The sequence below is a fragment of the Anastrepha obliqua genome, chromosome 4, assembly GCF_027943255.1.
Source record: "Anastrepha obliqua isolate idAnaObli1 chromosome 4, idAnaObli1_1.0, whole genome shotgun sequence".
Classification (NCBI taxonomy): domain Eukaryota; kingdom Metazoa; phylum Arthropoda; class Insecta; order Diptera; family Tephritidae; genus Anastrepha; species Anastrepha obliqua.
In genome coordinates, this window is record NC_072895.1 from 107,768,116 (window position 1) to 107,787,485 (window position 19,370).

The 19,370-nt window shown below is 38.9% G+C and overlaps 2 protein-coding genes across 2 annotated transcripts; both read right to left on the reverse strand.

The window, feature by feature from the left end:
* Positions 1-5,344: 5,344 nt before the first annotated feature.
* Positions 5,345-12,474, reverse strand: LOC129243926 (nucleolar pre-ribosomal-associated protein 1). The gene is made up of 5 exons (XM_054881383.1): positions 12,374-12,474; positions 11,909-12,311; positions 10,933-11,844; positions 9,866-10,872; positions 5,345-9,755 (listed from the first exon to the last, which is right to left on the reverse strand). Exons 2-5 carry the CDS (start codon positions 12,306-12,308, stop codon positions 5,721-5,723), a joined length of 6,354 nt encoding a protein of 2,117 aa, XP_054737358.1. The 5' UTR covers positions 12,309-12,311; positions 12,374-12,474; the 3' UTR covers positions 5,345-5,720.
* Positions 12,475-16,783: 4,309 nt separating this feature from the next.
* Positions 16,784-17,911, reverse strand: LOC129244946 (uncharacterized). Its single transcript, XM_054882870.1, has one exon. The coding sequence runs from the start codon at positions 17,808-17,810 to the stop codon at positions 17,208-17,210; it is 603 nt and encodes a 200-aa protein (XP_054738845.1). The 5' UTR covers positions 17,811-17,911; the 3' UTR covers positions 16,784-17,207.
* Positions 17,912-19,370: the final 1,459 nt, after the last annotated feature.

A 19,370-nucleotide genomic window follows, 5' to 3' on the forward strand; every position in this document is an offset into this window, starting at 1 on the left:
AAAAAAATGTTTGTGCCACCTTAAATCTTCAATTATTACGAAAATTTAGGAGTTTCGGCCATTGTACAGGCCCCCTTGGTATGAGTTTGAGAGGCAGTCAAGTGTGTGATGGTTTGATTGCTTGGTATTTTACTTGAGTGTATTGGGGTGGTTGCAATGCCAAATTAGAATTTTTATGGTAACATTAAAAAAAACAGAATATCGAAAAAAATAGAAAATAATATCTTTGACTTGGAAAATTTACAATAACAAATATTCTTAATATATTTCTTCGCTATAATTTTACTTTTTACTGAGAATTATTTTTATCAGTAATTTTACATCATTTTTTAGACTTTCTGATACGATTTTCTATGAAATTCAATCATTTTTTATGCGTTTCGGAATCAAGTGATCTCAGCTGTGGGCATTTTTTAACAACCAGCTGAGCGTGTTTTTACTTATGGATCTGTACAATGATTTTCGCAATGAAGGCAGAAAGAAATGTTTGTGTCACCTTCAACCTGAGTAGATAAATAGGGAAAAGTGCATGATTACTTATGTATCTACATCCATACATTCATGTATCTTGAGTAGTACACACATACAAATATGCCTTTGAATTTTCGTTGGTATGTGCGCTTCAATCAGCCAACAGCTACTACTCACGTTGCGCGCTACTAAGCCTCGTCAATTCTGCAAATATTCGCGCGCGTGAAATACTTTTTATTTGAATTTCGAAATTATATGCATTCTTTTTATTTATTTCATTCAAACACACACCTATGGGCACGTGTGCGTGTGTGGCAGTCTCTGTTCTCATTTTCACATTTTGCCTTAACTAAAGCCGCTGCGGGTTTGTTTGTGCAACGTGCCGAGCGGTTTTCTCACGCACTAGAATTGTTTTCACAAAGTAGCCATGTTTTTTTTCCTATTTTTTGCACTTTGACAAAAGGAGCTTTAAAATATCTAAAGCATATAACTTTAGAGGCACTTCTTATCTTAGGAAAGTGAAGTGTTTGAGCAAAAAATAAAAAAACGAAATGGCGACAAATTCCTTCTGCGACCCAAGTTTTTTGTTTCATACACTAAATTTTTTAAAAATTTCCGGCTTTGAAAATCTTTGGTTTGATATTTCAAAAATAAAGATTTTCAAAATATTATTTTTTAATTGTGATTTTGAAAAAACTGATTTTCAATTTTTTTTATTTTAGAAAAATTGCGATTTTGAATATTCACAATTTCTAGTTTTGAAAATCGTCGAATTGATATTTCAAAAATACTGATTTTCAAAATATTTCTTTGAATAGATATTTCAAAAATACTGATTTTCAAAATATTTTTATATTAGAAAAATTGCGATTTTGAATTATTTTGCGTATTCAAAATTTCGAGTTTTAGAAATCTTAAAACTAATATTTCAAAAATACTGAGTTCGAAATAGTTTTATTTTGGAAACATTTTGATTTTGAATTATTTTGAGTGTTCAAAAACTTCACGCTTAAAAATATACGAATTGATATTTCAAAAATACTGATTTTCGAAATATTTTTATTTTTGAAAAAAATTGATTTTGAATTATTTTGACTTTTCAAAAATTTGAGTTTTGAAAATCTTCAAATTGATATCTCATAAATACTGATTTTCAAAAATTTTCGAAATATTTCGTTTTTGGAAAATTGTGATTTTGAATTATTTTAGCACTCAAAAATTTCCAGCTTTGAAAATCTTCGTATTGATATTTCAAAAATAAAGATTTTCAAAATATTATTTTTAATTGCGATTTTGAACTAATATTTCGAAAAAACTGATTTTCAATTTTTTTTTTATTTTGAAAAATTGTGGATTTGAATTATTTGGGTATCCAAAAATTTCGAGTTATGAAAACCTTCGTATTAAAATTTCAAAAGTATTGATTTTCAAAATATTTTTATTTTGAGAAATTGTAGTTTTGAGTTATTTTAGTACTCAAAATTTCGAGTATTGAAAGTTTTCGAATAAATACTTCAAAAATACTGATTTTTGCAAATTGAATTTTTGAATTTTTGAAAATTGAAAGAAAATGTTGGCTTTTGAAAAATGCGATCATTTAAATACTCGTATTTGAATTTAAACAAAACTCTTTTGATTTCTGAAAAATTTCGAGTTTGGAAAATTTAACGAGATTCGAAAATACAGCGCACGCTCGATAACGTGAGCGCTCTAAAGCGTGAACACCCCAAAACGTGAACAGAGATTTTTGTGCATTGACTACTCTAAAACGTGAACAAACCCAAAAAGATCTATAACATAAACAATAAACGTTACAATTATTTGAATGTAGTTTGCATTGATCTCAAGTAATTCTGAAATTGGGGAATCCCCTAATTATAAAACAGGCATTTAATTCGTAATTGCATGTAAGGAGTAAAATATTTCAGTCGCAGTTTTGGTTTTGCAAAGAGTGTTTCGTCTTATGTTTTCTGGTGAAAATGAGTTCTAAAAAACCTTGACATTAAAACAAAGGGCCAAAATTCTCGGCTTTTTAAAAAAGGCTATTTGTGACGATTTTAGCAAATAAATATAATGTTGCTAAATCAACAACTTGTAACATTAAAGCGAAAAAGCAAGTGATTTTAAAATGCGTAAACAACACGTGGACCTGGAAATAGAAAAACACTGCCTTCTTCAGAGTTGCCCAAAATGGAGAGAGCTCTTTATCGTTGATTAATCCGAATGCGAGATAAAAACTGGCCAGTAAGTGCTCTAATGTTAAAAGAAAAGTCAAAAACATTGCATGCAAAATGTAAAGAAAATGAAGCAAACTTCTTCGCTAGTGATGGATGGCTCCAAGGATTCAAGAAGGGGTACGGTATTCGTCTTCTTAAAATATCAGGCGAAAAACGGCCTTCGCAACCTCAGCTAGTGGATCCGTTTAAAGAAAAACTTAAAGCTAAAATGGCCGAACTGGAGTTGTGCAACAATCAGTTATATAATGTTGATGAGTCGGGGTTATTCTGGGGACTTTTTCCAGAGAAAACGTACGCGTCAGTTTGGAAAAGAGAGCCTCAGGGGTGAAGTCCGAGAAGCAGCGAATCACGGCTGTGTTCGTAAATGCGACATGACTTGCAGCATAAGCATCAGTGACAACACTGCAAGTTTGACTTTTGATACTTCTTATACAATTTATGACAATTTGCAAATACGTTTGATTGCAATTTTGAACGCGTATAATACTAAAATGGAAATTTTGCTCATTTCTTTAAATTTAAGAAAAAGAAGGCTATTGAAGTCAAAGAGAAAAATGTTTAGGTACAAATGTTTGTCTTTAAAAAGAAAAATACCTAAAAACAAATCGTTTATTAAAACAATAAAGTCATTTCCCGAGAACATTTTCTATTCCCATTACCGAATGAATTGGGCCACTTTTAAAGTAAGGTTTTATAAGTTTTATGAAAATTAATAATTTATAGTTTCACTTTAATTGGGCTTTGGAAAGACGTCGCTCGAGGACGAGTGGCTCTCTGACAGCAGTCAGTCGGTGGAGAATCTGGTGGCTGCTGCTGTTGTTGTGGCTCGTTATTCAAAGTCGTTCGAGTACTGGCGGCCGTTTCAGTGGTAGTCGGTGCAGAATTTGGCGACTCATTATTTATTTCACTTGGACGACGTTGACAGTACCAAATCCAAAGAGGCTTGCAAATTTGCTGTTGGAGGAGTCATTGAGTGCATTGTACCATAAACTTCGTCGAAGTCCTCAAAATACCTCCAGGATGTAGCTTCTCTACCGGAGGAATTATTTCTTTTCTTAATGCGCTTGTACGTTACCAAGAGATTTAAGAATTTTCTCTGCGCTGTGGTGCTGTCCAGTCTTATATTGGGATTTACATTTTTAACTTCGGTCACAACTTTCTTCCACAATACATTTTTTTCCTTCTACCCGATTTAAACTCGTGCTCCATATTCAACCGTACTCTCAGCAATAACTGTGTCTCCGCATTACTGAGATTTTCACAAAAAATTTAAAAATAATAATTTATACAATTATTATTAACCAACAAACCAGCAACAATTCATGCACTGAAGACCAACGTACGCGATGTCATAGCTGAAATACAGCCGCATACAATCGAAAATGTGTGGAAAAATTGGACCGATCGTATGGGATGGTGCATGGCTAGCCGAGGCAGAATAAAAAAATCAGTTTGGAAAAATATTGAGTAGTTTCTTTTTTATAGCATTTTTAACTCCGTAAAGTTATATGGCGGACCCTGTATTTATATTTTCTTTGATATATTGTGCATTCAAGAAGTGATTTTAATCGCGGATAGAAGCACGTAAAAATGCAACAACTGCTGCTGCAGAAATAAACACTGTTCACGGAGAGAATACCGTGAGTGTAAGGACTGCGCAAAAGTGGTTTTCAAAATTCCAAAGTGGTAACTGCGCCGTGGAGGATGCCCCGCTGGTCGTCCTGAAGTCTTTAACTCCGACGCCTTGCTCGAACTCGTGGAAGCTGAGCCAAATTTGACAGTCGATATGATAGCTCAGAGGTTAAATTCGTCACATGGAACAGTTCACAGGCACCTGGTTCAGTTGGGAAAGGTTTCAAAGCTGGGAAAATGGGTTCTGCATAGACTTTCCGTCGCCAACCTTCAGCAGAGAGTGAATGTGTGTTCTCAGCTGCTGCAACGGCTTGAAAATGAAAGTTTTTTGAACCGTATCGTTACTGGTGATGAAAAATGGGTCCTTTACAATAATCATGTTCGCAAACGCCAATGGTTAGATAAAGATGAAACACCAGAACCGACCCCTAGAGATGGCCTTTACCCCAACAAGATTCTCCTGTTTATTTGGTGGGATATGGCCGGTATTGTTTATTACGAACTTCTGGAACCAAACCAGACAATAACTGCTGATTATTATTCCCATCAGCTGTCAAACCTGAATGAGGCTTTTAACAAAAATCGACCGTCTTTAGTGAATAGACGTAAAGTTTTGTTTCACCACGACAACGCAAGACCTCATACCGCAAGGCAAACATTAGGCAAGCTGAACGAGCTCGGATGGGAGCTATTGCCGCATCCACCATACTCTCCAGATATTGCACCTTGTGATTATCACCTTTTCCGTGGACTTCGATTCCATATGAGTAAGAAGCACTGCTCCACAAAAGAAGCTATAAAAAGGGATATCGAAGCGTATTTTGATTTTTTTTTGCAGGGAATTAAAAATTTGCATAAACGTTGGGAAGACATTGTAAATAATGAAGGAAAATATATTATTGATTAATAAATACTTTAAAAATCTTTTTTATTAATTTTAAAACCACCTTTAAAAAGCACACGAACTTATGGACTGACCTGATATTATGATATAAAAAGAAATATTTTGATTTTTTAAAGAATTTCGAGTTTTGAAAATTCTAAAGCATTTTTTATTTTTATTTATTTATTTTCACACTACTAAGGAGATTTGTTTCCGATATAATCAACCCTTTTGACAAAAGTATCTTCCTTCCGCACATCTCTCTGCACTCTGCACCTTTCTCGCTTACAAATAACGCATTGAAAAAAATGGATTCGTACATAAAAACTGCATACTTTTACATTATTTATATTGGCATTTAGAAAGCGTACAAAAATACCTGGCTTCTTCAAACACTTTTCATTCCAGCAGTCGCCATTACATGAAATATAATAATTAAAATTTGAATTGAAAACTTAATGCTAAACAAGTTTTAAATCTACTCAACAATAACTCGTTTAATCGGCCGCCGTTTCATTTAGATCAGCAGTCGCCAATTCGCCACTCTCTACTTCTTGCGCGTGCCTGCTCTGCCACCAATCGATCGTATAGGCGCGCAGACTCGACAAAGCCATAATGGCGTCTACACCTTCGCCAGCCTCGTGCAATTCCCGACAATAATCCTCAAGTGCAGCCGCGCCAGCGCCACCGAACGCCTTGATGCCCTCGATGTTTTGAATCAGCGTCGGATAGTGTTTGCCGGCACACTCAATCAAGTTCGCTAGCTGCGTTTCCGACATAGCGCGGTGCTGTCCGCATGAAGTCTTTTGGAGGATATTCATCAGACGCGCAAAGTTATGCGGCGAAATGCGCGCAGACAAGTGCGGCAGCAGGCGCAATACGAGCTGATGCAGTTCTAGTGTAATGTGCGCGAAGTTATGGAACTCGCTGGCAAATGATTTGACTGAATACCACAGGTTGCTGAGCGTGCTGATTAGACCCTCAATGATGTCAAATTGGTAGAACTCTACAGTGCTCATGACCGAGTTGAGCCAGGGCAGCAAGCCGACATGTTCGATCATTACTTTCGAGGAGGCGGGTATTTTGGCGCAAGTCGAGAAGACAGAGAGTATGAGCAAATTCATATCCAGTGTAGACATGGCGCTGCCATAGAAGCCCTGCAGCACTTTGAAGGTGTTGGTGGTGACGAGCAAAAAGAGATCCGAGCCGGATTTGATACCATTGCGTATGACCTCCACAATGAATTGGCGGAAGGCTTGGTGTTCGATTTCGGGCGAGTAGAAGAGCACATTGAACTCGGGCACACATTGGAAATTAAAGGTGCTCTTCAACCGCAAATACATGGTGAGCTGTTTGTACAGCAAATGCGTGGGATCGGCGGTTAAATTGAAGGTTTTAGCCACAAATAGACCAGAAATAAATGGCACACGCGGAGTGCCGCTGTTCTTCTTATGCTTCACCCACGAATCGCGCAGCTCACTAAGACCTGCCTGTATGTTGTCGTATGCCTGCAACCAGAGTGGACGCTCGAAAAATTTGTTCGCCTCGAAGTGCGCGCGATAACGTAGCTGCACGCAACCGGCTGCCAAACGCATATCGCGATCCTGCGATGACAGCGCCGCAAAGACCAAAGCTAACAGTCCATTTTGTACGGGACGCGCAGGGTGCGAGTACGCTTCGGGCGCAAAGCACATATTCATCAGTGGCACGAAGAAAGCAGGATCATAGCATTGCGTGTAGACGCGCGCGCGCACGGGAAACAAACGTAATTCAGCCTCCTCGAATTGCGTACAGCCACGCTCAATACGTCGCTCCAACTCATTGCTGCCAAATTCGAACGCTTTCGTTGTCGGATCGCAGAACTCGACAGTGGGCAGCTGTTGCGCGCTATTCAATTTGCGCCATATAGGGAAATTATCGATTGTATAATCGCACAATTGTCGGTCGATGAGCGACATCACTTGGGCGATTGAGGTCTCCTGCTGCGTCAGTTTGGCGCGTTCCTCATCGGCGGCGCGCAGCGCATAGAATGCTATTGCGCTTTCACCCCAAATGAAGGGGCGATACTGTTCCAAGCCGCAGTCATGAACTTCGTACAGTTGCAGCAACGCCAAAGCGTAGCGGTCAGCATCGGACAGTTTCGCTTGATACGCGCCCAGTATAACGGGTATTTGCGCATCGCTAAGCGCTGCAGGATTCTTTAACGCAAGCGTATAGAGTAGGTGGAGCACTTGCGTTTTCACTTGGGTTTCGCGTGGCGACAAAACTATATCAAAGAATTTGGAATGCGTGCAAATCATGTCGAAAAGTTGCGCAGGCTCTGCCAGTGGCGGTGCAGCGCGCGCATCGGCCGAGTAGTCAACGTAGAGCTGCTGGCAAAGGTAGGCGAGCAGTTTTAGCAATAACGCATTGGCAGCATCCAATTGCTGTGGCGCGGCATCATCGCCCGTGACATGTTGCATGCCCAGCTTGAGGCAAAATTTGCAGAAATTGATCCATTGCTGATTTTGCAGAAGCTTCGAGAAGTCGGGCGTGATCATGGCTCCTTCAGCCATGGCAGCGTCCTCCTGTTGCATATCCTCATTCTCTACATCAGCGCTTGCTGCGGTGGCATTTTTCTTCTTCTTCCCAGCGCCTTTCTTTGCAGCTACAACAGGCACAGAGGCGCACTTTGTGTGTGCGTTCTGCCACCAATCGTACAGCAGGAACCCGGTGAACTCCAACTTCTCTGCATCCAATTGCTGCTTTCTGAGTTCTATGCTTAGCAGTTGTATGAGAACGCTTACGAAATTCACAAATATGGAAGCGCGCTGCTGGTCGTTACTCAGCGCATCTCCCGCTGCGCCATAAGCTTTCTTGTAAATCGCGTGTATCACGCGGAGCTGATACACCTCGAAGCCATCAAACTTGAACGACTTATTGCAGAAGTCCACACACTCCGAACGCGGCATGCAGCGCTCAATCAAAGCAATGGAGGTGCCCGCGTGCTCCTTGTAGATAACACCCGCTTTCTGCGGCTTCTCAATGGTCTTCATGAAGCCACTCTTAAATGACTGATAGATATTCTGCAAGAGCGCCGGCTCGAGTGTGCATTGCTTGTGGAACGCAATATCCAGTAGTGGGTAAATGAGTTCCTTCTTATTCATATTATCCGGCAACAGCTGCACGAATACAGCGTCCAAGCGCTCATCACGTTTGAGCAGCAGGCCAGCTAACTTAATTGTGGGTTTGGCGAGGCGGCGTTCCGTGAAGAAAGCGCCGAAAAACTTGGCGCCCAGCTGCGGTATATACTGATGCGCGACGCATAGGAAATCATGCAGCGCTTCCTCCAGCTGTTCAAAGCTCATCTCGGCACCAAAGCGCTTAACAAAGTTCACGTACAGCTTTTTAAACTTTCGCACAAAATTATCGCATTGCACTGCCTGTCGCAGCGCAGCCAAACGTTGCAGCACGCACACTAACAACTCATAGTAGATGCTTTTCTGCAGCGTATCCGCCAACACGAAATCGTCGCACTTTAGCTGTGTTACGAGCGTGTCTAACACCTCAATGCATTCACTGGCGCGCAATTGTAGTGCGCGCACCAAGCGCACCGCATCTGTCAACTGTTCGCTGGCCGCCTTTATCTCATCCACTGTCTGCATGGAGATGGCAATCGCCTTCACCACCTTGAGGCGGCAGTTCAATGCATGCGTTTCGTAAAAAGTGTGCGCGTTGCAGCGCTCCGTGAGCAGGCGCAAGAAGTGCAGGTAGCTGAGCTGCGACTCGCTGTGCGCGCTAAAGAGCGCAGTGCTTTGTATGCGCGTTAAACGCAAATTGAAAATATATTTAAACAAGTCATCTAGGAAATTACCATCCTGCTCATCCTTTGTTGTGTCCGCTTGCTCATCCCCCACCAGCGCACTCACTAATTCAAGACAATCGCCCAGGAAATTGGCCGCTGCCTCGGCTTGCTTGCGTGTCAAGCGCTGTTTCTCCACCAGTTGCGCCACCACGAAGAGCACCTGCTGCACGTATATCATCACTAGACGCTCGCTTTTCAGCTCGGCGCTGAGTGCAACTGCTTCGCCGCCTAGCGTTACTTCGAGAGGCTGCTCCTCAGCTCTGGATTTGGCGAATATTTTCGCAAGTTTTGCATCACCCTGCACTAACGCATCATGCAGCCGCCCTAAGGTGTGTAATTCCGCAGGCATTTTGGCGCTGGAGAGCGGCAATTCCTTATCGCTGGCAGGCAGCCAACTGCGCATATATTTTTCAAATGTCTTGAATTGTTGCTTGTACAGTTGGAGTACTTGCTCCGGATTTGGGTAGTAGTGGTAGAGCAGCAGACAGACAGTTTCTAGGTATTTATTCAGCGGTGCGCTGATTTCCACGCCCTTGAAAATGAGCGGCATGAGCTTGCTAATAGAAATACTTTCCACGTACGCCTGTACAGATAGGCCGTTTTCGATGTTCTCAAAGAGCTTTTGCAGATTTTGTTCATTCAGTATGGACTCGGTTGTTTTAGGCATCTCCACGTCTACTTTGGTGACCTGGCGATAGGAAATAAGAAAAAATTGAATGTTAATGATGAGCTCAATAAACTTAAAAGAAACTCAATAAACTTAAAAGAAACTCAATTAACTGGAAAGAAAAAACCCACCTGCAGCGATGCGATGAAAACCTGCGTCACAACATCCACAGTTTGTGCATCGAAGAACCTCAGCGCTTCCAGCCACAAATCCACTTCCCAAACGCCAGAATCAAAGAGACCAGTATTCAAGAAAATCTTTCGCAGTAATGCGCCGCACTCAACGCGCACCTCTGCACTTCCATACACAAAAGCTTTGATGAATGACCTCAAAACACTGCTGAATAACTTCTCATTCGGTTCCAACGCTTTCGGCAACAACAATAGTATAGTTTTTATTGCCTTCAACTCCAATTTTATATTGCTTGCATCGGCGCCAATGTCGGCAGTTTCTTCACCAGCGTATAATGGGCGCAACAGCTCCAAATAATCCAAAATAGTATTGGTTTTGTTTACAAACGAGCGATGTTCCTTACAAATAACCAAAACCAAATCCAATGACACATCCAAATGCTCCAATACATTGACTTCCGCGGTACCCTGATCTTTTATGGACATATACAACGAGAAGAGTATCTCCTCGACTGTTGGAAAATTCACCAAAATATGATTCAATATTTCCAAACGGAATCGATGCAAAGAATTTGCATTTCCACGCGCTTCCTCGCGTTTCGCTATGGCCGTGATATAGGCAGAATATTGCCAGAACATAGTATACAATAGACGGTTTGCGGCCAATCGAAATCGGAAGTCTTTATGTCGTAAAAATTTGGCACCTGTCACTAGCGCGAGCGTCTCGATGGGCAAGCACACATCCTTGATGAAGTAAGTGCAATCGGTGAGTGTAATTTTATCCAATGCAGCGCTTAGTAGTTGTGGTTGCACAGTAGCTATGATTTTAGCTAGAAAATTACAACCAGAAACCCAATCACGCACGGGTGTGCGCATGGGATTTATAACACCGGCAAAGTGGCGTACAGTATGGCGCGCAAGTTCAGGACAGGCGGTAAGAATGCGTATAATCAATTCGGTTTTACGTTCATCGCACCATGGCTTATAGAGTTGGCCGACAAGCTTGCCTGAGGTAAAAAAATATGGTAACAATAATTTCACAAAAACAAACAAACCTCTTCACTTACCCTGTATGGCATTGTGTTTCTCTTTGTAATGTGTAACCGCATCAAAACAGATGCCGTATTTTCGCGAGGTCAGTAGCAACAGCATAAATTCATGTACAACCTTTGCGACTGCAGCGCGCTCCTCTGCATTCACCAACGCCTCTATTTGTTCCATCCGCAGCTGTGTCTGTGCACCGTTTTTACCCGAATTTTTGGCCGCAAACACTTTCGGGCCGAACCAATCGTAGAGGCGCAGGAAATGCCTACAGCATTCCGCATCGAAGACATGTATCTTTTTGGTCTTCGAAATCTCGGCGCACTCCAGCACATACTTGCGCAACGTGCTCACCACCACGGACACGGTAACATGATCATCATACTGCAATCCCGAAGCGAGCGCACGTATCAGTGCGCCACGATCCAGTATGTTGCGTATGAGCAGCGTATTGCCATCCACCAAATAGGCGAGTACGAAGTGTATGAAACACTTGCGCACCGTATCCGTTTCGCGCAACTCTAAATGTGAATGCGAAAGCATGTTTTCAATAGTCTTTACATTGGAAAGTATGTCGTAAGAGGCGAGTAGTTGACGCCCCAATTGCGGATCTACGCACACTATGGTGGTGAGTAGTTTGAGTGCGATGCGTCGGTGTTGCAATTGCGCCGATTTAAGTAATTGATCGATTACGTTGCCGTGGGATTTGAGAAAGTAGCGTGCAGCATACACTGCAGACTCCATGTGTTCCTTTTGGTTGGAGACAATCTCCATTAATACCAGTTGCAGCGCCTGGCAAAGGTAACCGATGTGTAGGACATTGGATTTGTCGACACGTTCCAGCGCTTCTGCTAATTCTAGCGGTTTGCCACGCTTCTCAATGTATTTAGCTACCCATTTGGGCTGTGTTTGGACCATGTGTAGAAAGTGGCGGAGTTCTGAAAAAGCAAATTTATACATTCAGCCGCTAATTTTTTTAAGTATAAAGCAAGTTAAAGCAACCTGTTATGAAGTTATCGCTGCGCAACTTTGTGCGAAAATGTAGCATTTTAAAATCTTTAGAAAACTTTAGCTCCTTCTCTTCGTAGCCGGAGTCGTGTTCCTGCAGTGGATTTTCCGGATTGGTGCTTTGCCAATCACTTGCTTTTTCTCGCTCTTCATTCACATCATTAGAATCGCCTTCTGCAGCACTAGCTTCACCATTTTCCGCTTGAGCCTGTTGCTCTTCATCCGTGGGCTGCTGTTTCTTATTATTTTTATGTTTTGTACTGTCCTTCGCTTGTTTTATCTTCTTGGCCAATTTCTTCGGCACCTCCACTTCACCCTCATCTTGAGCCTCTCCGCCATCGGGCTGTGTACTCTGGTGCTTACGTTTCCTTTTATTCTTTGCTTCGATGGCCATTCTCTGCAAGTTTATAATTGCGATATATTTTCCTTTATTTATTACTAACGTTACAAGAAATTTACAGTTTTTTAATTTTTCTCGGGGTAGATTAAACGCATGCAGCCAACTTCGCACGTGTAATATATTTTCCCCAGTTTTGACGTTTGCTATTGGTTCTTTGTTTTTCTTACAATTTTTAAAGTTTTCTGCATACGGTAGGCGCACAGCTGATTTTGACAGCAACTGGCGTCATTTAGAGACTCGACATTCAAATGCATTAACCCTTAGTTCAACGGCAACCGAAAAAAATATTTAAACCTAACAACAAATTTCGTTCAAAAAATTTCACTATATTACTTAGAAAATTTAAGTCTAATGTTGTTGTTGTTTTAGCAACATAAACATTCCCCATACATGTACGGGGAGGCATAGATGACTAGATGTGAAACGCTGAAAAATGTGCATTTTTTATAACATTTTCCAATATTGCCACACCGGTATAAACACGAATTGGGTATTTTTTTAAACAAAAATTGGGAATTTTTTGTTTCCACACCACCATTGAGGTTAGTATTTAGTGTGCGGTTACCCAATTGCCTTATATCACTCGTAAACACCTACATATACTAAAAATAAGCACAATCCGTATGAAATATGTAAATAAATGAAATTATTTAAAACTGATATACAAAAGTAATTTAATAATAATAAAGTAATGAACCCGAAAAACATAAGTTAGAATTAAAAACATGACATATTGCAATTTTTTAATATAACACAGAAAGTGGGTAGCAAAAAAAAATTCTCAAATAACGAACAGAATAAGTTAAAGCAGATTACCTTTAATTTTCGTAAAATATCTCAAACTAAAATTCAATTCCCGCACGGAATCCCTTACCGCATGCCCTTACCGTGCACAAAAACTTACCCCCGAGAACAACTGCGTTCTTTTAATTACATATTTACACAATACATCGGTTTCTGTGTGTATGTGTTTGGTTGTATCTACACAATGTTGCCATTGATATTTTTGCTTACACACTTTTTCACACATCCGCGTTATCAGTCACAATTTTTCATTGTTTAATAAACCAAAGCCAAAAACCAACAAATGCAAAAAGTTCATTTATCTATAATTAACATTATTCAACAGTATTTTTAAGCTATTTTAACAAAAATTATCATTTTTCTAAGTTTATTTTGTAAATGATTTCGAAATGTACTGCTTGGCAACACTGTGTGGTGAGAGAGCAATCAGCTGGGTCGGAATTACGGAATTTTTTTAATAATCGTGAAATAAAATCTACGGTACTACGATACGGAAGGAAGGAACTTTTCGTTTACATGGAGTTCTCATTAGTTTGATCGAAACAGCTGAGTCGGAATTGCGTTTACGGGCTTCACTGTTTTCAGCATAAGCGGGGAGGTTCTGATAATGTAGAACTGGCTTTTCGTCAGAATGATTTAGCCCTAGTCATATATTTTGCTGGTTCTAATTATATTTATAATGAACTATTGCATCCTCACTGGTCTTGTTTATATTGTTCTTTTGATCATGATTGGTATGATTGCTGAAGTGCTGAGTTTTTTAGGCAACATTCAAAGGTTTTATCGATAATTAGCGCAAATTGTCTACAAAATCCAATGAATGCAAAAATAACCTGGTATCGCAAAACATTCAAATTGAGAAAGGGTATTTTGAAAGTACTGCATGCTAAGCACATCACGGGATCGGGAACTTATACGAGCAGTACAAAACCAAATGTATTCGGTATAAAACTTTGAACAACCTAAGTCCCGCCGATCAAAATTACGTCAACCCTGTACGAAGTTAAAGAAAAAAAATTGGTTGAAAGTAAATGGAAAAGGCAAAAACAGGCATATCTTCAGACTTATCTCTTGATTTCCTAGTCTACGTTAAGCTGAAAGGCATTGACATTGAAAAACCAAAATCTATATATCTGACATTTGAATATGTTCAATCATCTAAAAAATTGACCACTTCGAATAACGATCAAAACAGTAACGCTGAAAGCGATAACGAAAATACCGATTATCAATTTAAAAACATTGTCTAGCCTCAAAGCATTTTTTCATTTCATTCCATTTTTTTAATTATTATGGACTAATAGCATGCAAAATCATTTTCAATGATGACGTCGTTTGCCAAGGCGAATTGAGTACTGGGGTCTTCCCAAAACAGTTACTTTATTTTTCGCGATTCGGATAAGTCTGACGTCACATCCTTTCGCAATACAAAGCAAATGAACAAAATAAACAAAAGGAAGAGAAAGTACATGTTTGCGAAAAGTCATGGAATGGCTTGTTAATATTGTGATTTATGAGATCCCCGGAATCTCCTCTCAAAAAAGACGTTTTGCGGTGGCCACTATATCTCTGAACTGAATCCTCTGAAATTTTAAAAACCAAACAGATTTCGTGAAAGTAATGTTAAATATAGTAATTAATCGAAAAAATAAGCAAAATATTTTTTTTTTTCGACAAAATGAAGGTTCCTCAAAAAACAATCGATTTTTTACCTAAATTTCGCTCTTAAATTGTTTATAAAAAAACAAAGTTATCGGTGAGAAAAAATGTTCGACTAATTACTAAATAATATACATATTTAAGAAGCTAGTTCAAGTAATGTTGGTCACCGACTTTGAAAACACCATTTTGAGAAAACACCTTTTCAAATTTGCGTGTAACTTCGAAAATATTCACCGGAACGGTATTAAATTTTCTGTGTGTATTCTCAAATATATGTAAATTAAGAAAAAAAAATAAAAAAAATAATTTTTTTGATAATTGTAACTATATATAACCGCTTAACCCTCTCATACCCGATGTTGCATATACGCAACATTGCGTTTCCGAGCCTCTAACTCCCGTTATTTTCTAGTTATTGTTTTGAATTTTCTTTTAAATTATAGCTTACTGTGTTGAGAAAGCAAACAGCAAGTTGTTTGGCTGTCAGCTGTACACGCTTTCAGTCTGTAGCTATATTTGTGAGCGAGAAGTTGAAAAATTGATTTTGCGAAAAAACAGTGAAACATGAAAATATTATTTAGTTTGTCTGTAATAATTTTGTTATTTTCGTGTTGCGTATATGCAACATTAGTCTATTGTGGTAATTTTCGAAAAATATAATTTATTTCAGTATACATTTTCTAAGATGCGCCCAAAAGGTCTGACTTAAGCTGAGATTAAAAGAATTGCCAACTTTGATTGGGATGATTTGGCTGACGATGAAATTGAAGAAGAAGAAGATCAAAATATGGAGGAAATTATAGAGGAAACATTGAAAAATTTAGGTAACAGAGCGGGAAATGTGGAAGTTGGTTTGATTGACCAAATTATTGGAAGCAAAAATGTTAAAGATTTGAATGAAAATGAAATCGTTGCACAGGAGGTAATAGAAAAAATTGATTTTAATAGTTTGAAGTGGAATAGTGCTCAGTTTATGTAATGTGAGACCACCTGGAAAAGTAAATTATGCAGCAATGCGGTGAATTTTCGTACTTTCTTTGCGGATGAACTGTGGCTGAAAATATGTGAGGGAACGAATTTATATGCCATCAATCAAAGGGAATACAACTGAAATGCACTGTGCCTGAAGTGAAAAGGTTTTTTGGCATACTTCTTTATCTTGCTGTTGTGAAAGTACCAACCTATCGAACGGCGTGGGCGTCCAGTTTCAAATTAGCGGCCGTTGGAAATGCATTGGCAAGAAACAGATTTGAAAAAATAAAACAATTTTTCCATTTGAATGATAATTAACCTGTTTAACCTCAGAAAGGAACGCCCAACTATGAAAAGTTGTATAAAGTTCGGCCTATGTTGGACGTCATAAAAAAACAATTCAATGATATTTCACAGGAAGAATATCAAAGTATAGATGAGCAAATGATTGCATATAAAGGTAACTTATCGTATGTAATACGTTTCTGAATAAAATTCTTTTTTAAGTCAACATAATTTGAAGCAGTATGCCGATTGAAAAATTGTGATCTAAGCAGTGAGAAAATCTTTCAAAAGCGAGGACGTGGATCAAGCGATTTCAAATATGAAGGAACGCATCACCAGCTCCATCATCACCAGCTGCTTCTACAGGCTCTGAATCGAATCCCTATAAAAGAGCTTATGTTGAAGACCCACCAAAATCACTACGATTTGATGGTTATAATCATTGGCCGGAATGGGGAACAAGAGGCAGATGTAGAGTATGCACCACTGGGTTTCCAAGCTGTAAATGCAGCAAATGTAATGTGCACTTGTGTTCCAATCCCCAAAAAAACTGTTTCGCGTCTTATCATACATAAAATATAAATTAACGGCATTTGTAAAAGAAATAAACTTGTTTTTAAATGTATCCCACCATTGCCCAATGTTGCATATACGCAACATCCTGTAGCTCTTGAACCAAGACACCTAAGACCTTGAAATTTTGAACGGTTAATATTGATATCAACCCTATCTTATATATGTACTCAAAAAAATTTTATCCTCGCCCATTTTTATTCCGGCATGAGAGGGTTAAGTAAATATTTCGTATTGCATGCCTGTAAATAGAACCACAGGCAACTTTGTTAATACAACTTCTGGGACCAATCAATTTTTATATACAAACCAAGTGTTTATAATTAATTTATTTGCTTTTTATAACTAAGGAACCAATGGCACTTGAATTTAATGAATAATTAAATTATAATATAGCACTCATCTGATTTCGTTCGTCTGCTACTCAACTATGTAAAAAAAATATAGTTAATTTCTCTTCAATTCATATTCAAACATTAACAATTTTTAATACAATAACTTATGACTAGAACAGTATAAAATCGATTAATCTAAGAGTTGTTTAAATGAAGTCCACACCTCATTGCCTTATGCATTTAACTACGTCGATTCGTGTTACTATCCGCCCGTCAAACCTGCCATGTAAATATTTAGGACATCTGGATTTGCATGCACAAATTTTCTTCGCTTGGGTATAGGCTGTATATTTGGTAGTCGTGTGCCATTCAATGCATTCGGACTGGGCACATAGTCCTCATCATCACCATCTGTGCCGTCATCGGCCACCACATGTCTACGTTTTCGAGCAGCTGCAGCTGCAGCTGCCGCACTAGTAGAAGGGCCTTCATCAAGTGTTGATTGTGAGGTATTTTGTTGTTCTTCACTGCTTCCTGCTGTTGGCGTCGTTGTTGCGCTCTTGCTCGCCGCATGAAGTGCTCGCCTTTGTCGACTTGTATAAGTTTCATCTGCATCTGTAACTGATGAGGACAATTCTAAAGATCTTTGAGCTCTCTTTAATTCGTCTGCTCGCTTGAGTTTCTCTAAATAAATATTCCTTAGCTCCTCTGCACATTTTTTGCACACTGGTTCTTCAGCGCGGAAATCAATGCGTCGTTTGCGCACAAATTCTATGAGTCTTGGATCCTTAATGGTGGTGCTCGGTTGTCGCAATTTGTGATTATCATGAGCCACCGCACACTTGATTCCACGTATTCTCACCATTTGTGTTCAGGTATTTAGTGCAAGTAAAATACATTAAAATGTAGGTAATTTCAAAATATAACTTTGACTGCCATTCATTAGAGACGGGCGAAAGTTATATCGATAGGTAAACAACAGAAAGCAGTGTTGCCAATTAATGTTTTTTTTTATAATTTCAATAGATTCTTTGTTGTAGGTATTGTTGGGAAATGAACATAAAGTTAAAGTTAATATAGGGTTATTCAATAGGTGCGCTTCAACTTTTTTCCGATAGGGAGGGCGAACGACGCAATATTTTTTATTTTTCGCTTGTTATTTGTAAACTTCATTAGTATACATTTCATCATGGAACGCTACACACTTGAGCAACGATTGCAAATCGTGCAAATTTTTTATGAAAGAACGATTACTGTTGCTGCTACTTTAAGAGCATTACGGGCATTTTACGGTCCATTTAACAAGCCGTCCCGTTTTGGGGTTATCTGAAGTCATTGGTCTACAGCAGTGATTCCCAAAATGGTCTATATCGACCCCTGGGGGTCTATGACAACCTGCAAGGGGTCTGCGTCAGCGAAAAAAAAATTTGGGGGTCAATGAAATGAAAATGGGGGTCGGCGATAGTGGATCTCAACACATACACTGATAGTACCTATTTACTTACATCATACTATCTTATAATATCAAAATATATATTCATTATATATAAAAGCACCTATGAAGTAAAAAATTTATTATATATTATAAAAATAAAAAAAAATAAATAATTGGCGCGTACACTTCTGTTAGGTGTTTGGCCGAGCTCCTCCTCCTATTTGTGGTGTGCGTCTTGGTGTTGTTATATATTATAGAATGTAATAAATGACGTTGGCAATATTTTAATGGTCAAAATATTGCCAACGTCAATTAATAGAAACGTCAAGTGTAAGAACGGATATCAGCAATTCTGGCTGCAAAACAACATACCCGTTACTTATCCCGTATTATGGAATATAGCGAGGAAATTTTTAATTTCCTTTCCATCGTCATACCTACTGGAAAGGGGGCTCAGCGCTGTTACCAATCTCCTAACGAGAAAAAGAAACCCTTACCCTAAGATTAACCCTTACAAAATTGACGCCAAATGTTGATAATTTATTATTAAAGCATCAGGTTCATCCTTCTCACTAAAAATATTGACTTATTGCTTATGTTATTTTATTTATAGTTTATTTTCTGTTACGTATATTTTACATAACAGATACAAAATTTTATTTTGAGTAGTTTTAATTTAAATTCAATTAATATTCAATTAATAAATGTATAAATTAACATGTTTTAGCACTAAACTTCACTACAGTTAGAAATTTACAGGAAATCAATATCAGGTAAGTAGGGGGTCTACCCAACACGGAAAAACATGGCAAGGGGTCTACGACACAAAAAAGTTTGGGGAACTCTGGTCTACAGTAACAAGCCGGCGACGATTTGTGAGCTCAGAGCCAATATTGAACGCGAAATTGCTAGAATTTCGGCCGATTTATGCAAAAGAGTGGTCGAAAATTGGGTTCAACGATTGGACTTCGTAAAACGTGCACGCGGTGG

Excerpts from the sequence above, each read along its gene's own strand:
- LOC129244946 (XM_054882870.1), bottom strand. The coding sequence starts at position 17,810 with ATGGTGAGAATACGTGGAATCAAGTGTGCGGTGGCTCATGATAATCAC.
- LOC129243926 (XM_054881383.1), bottom strand. The coding sequence starts at position 12,308 with ATGGCCATCGAAGCAAAGAATAAAAGGAAACGTAAGCACCAGAGTACA. Across the intron at positions 10,873-10,932 it reads GAAACACAATGCCATACAGG|GCAAGCTTGTCGGCCAACTC; the intron begins GTAAGTGAAGAG and ends TTTTTACCTCAG. Across the intron at positions 9,756-9,865 it reads TTTTCATCGCATCGCTGCAG|GTCACCAAAGTAGACGTGGA; the intron begins GTGGGTTTTTTC and ends TCCTATCGCCAG.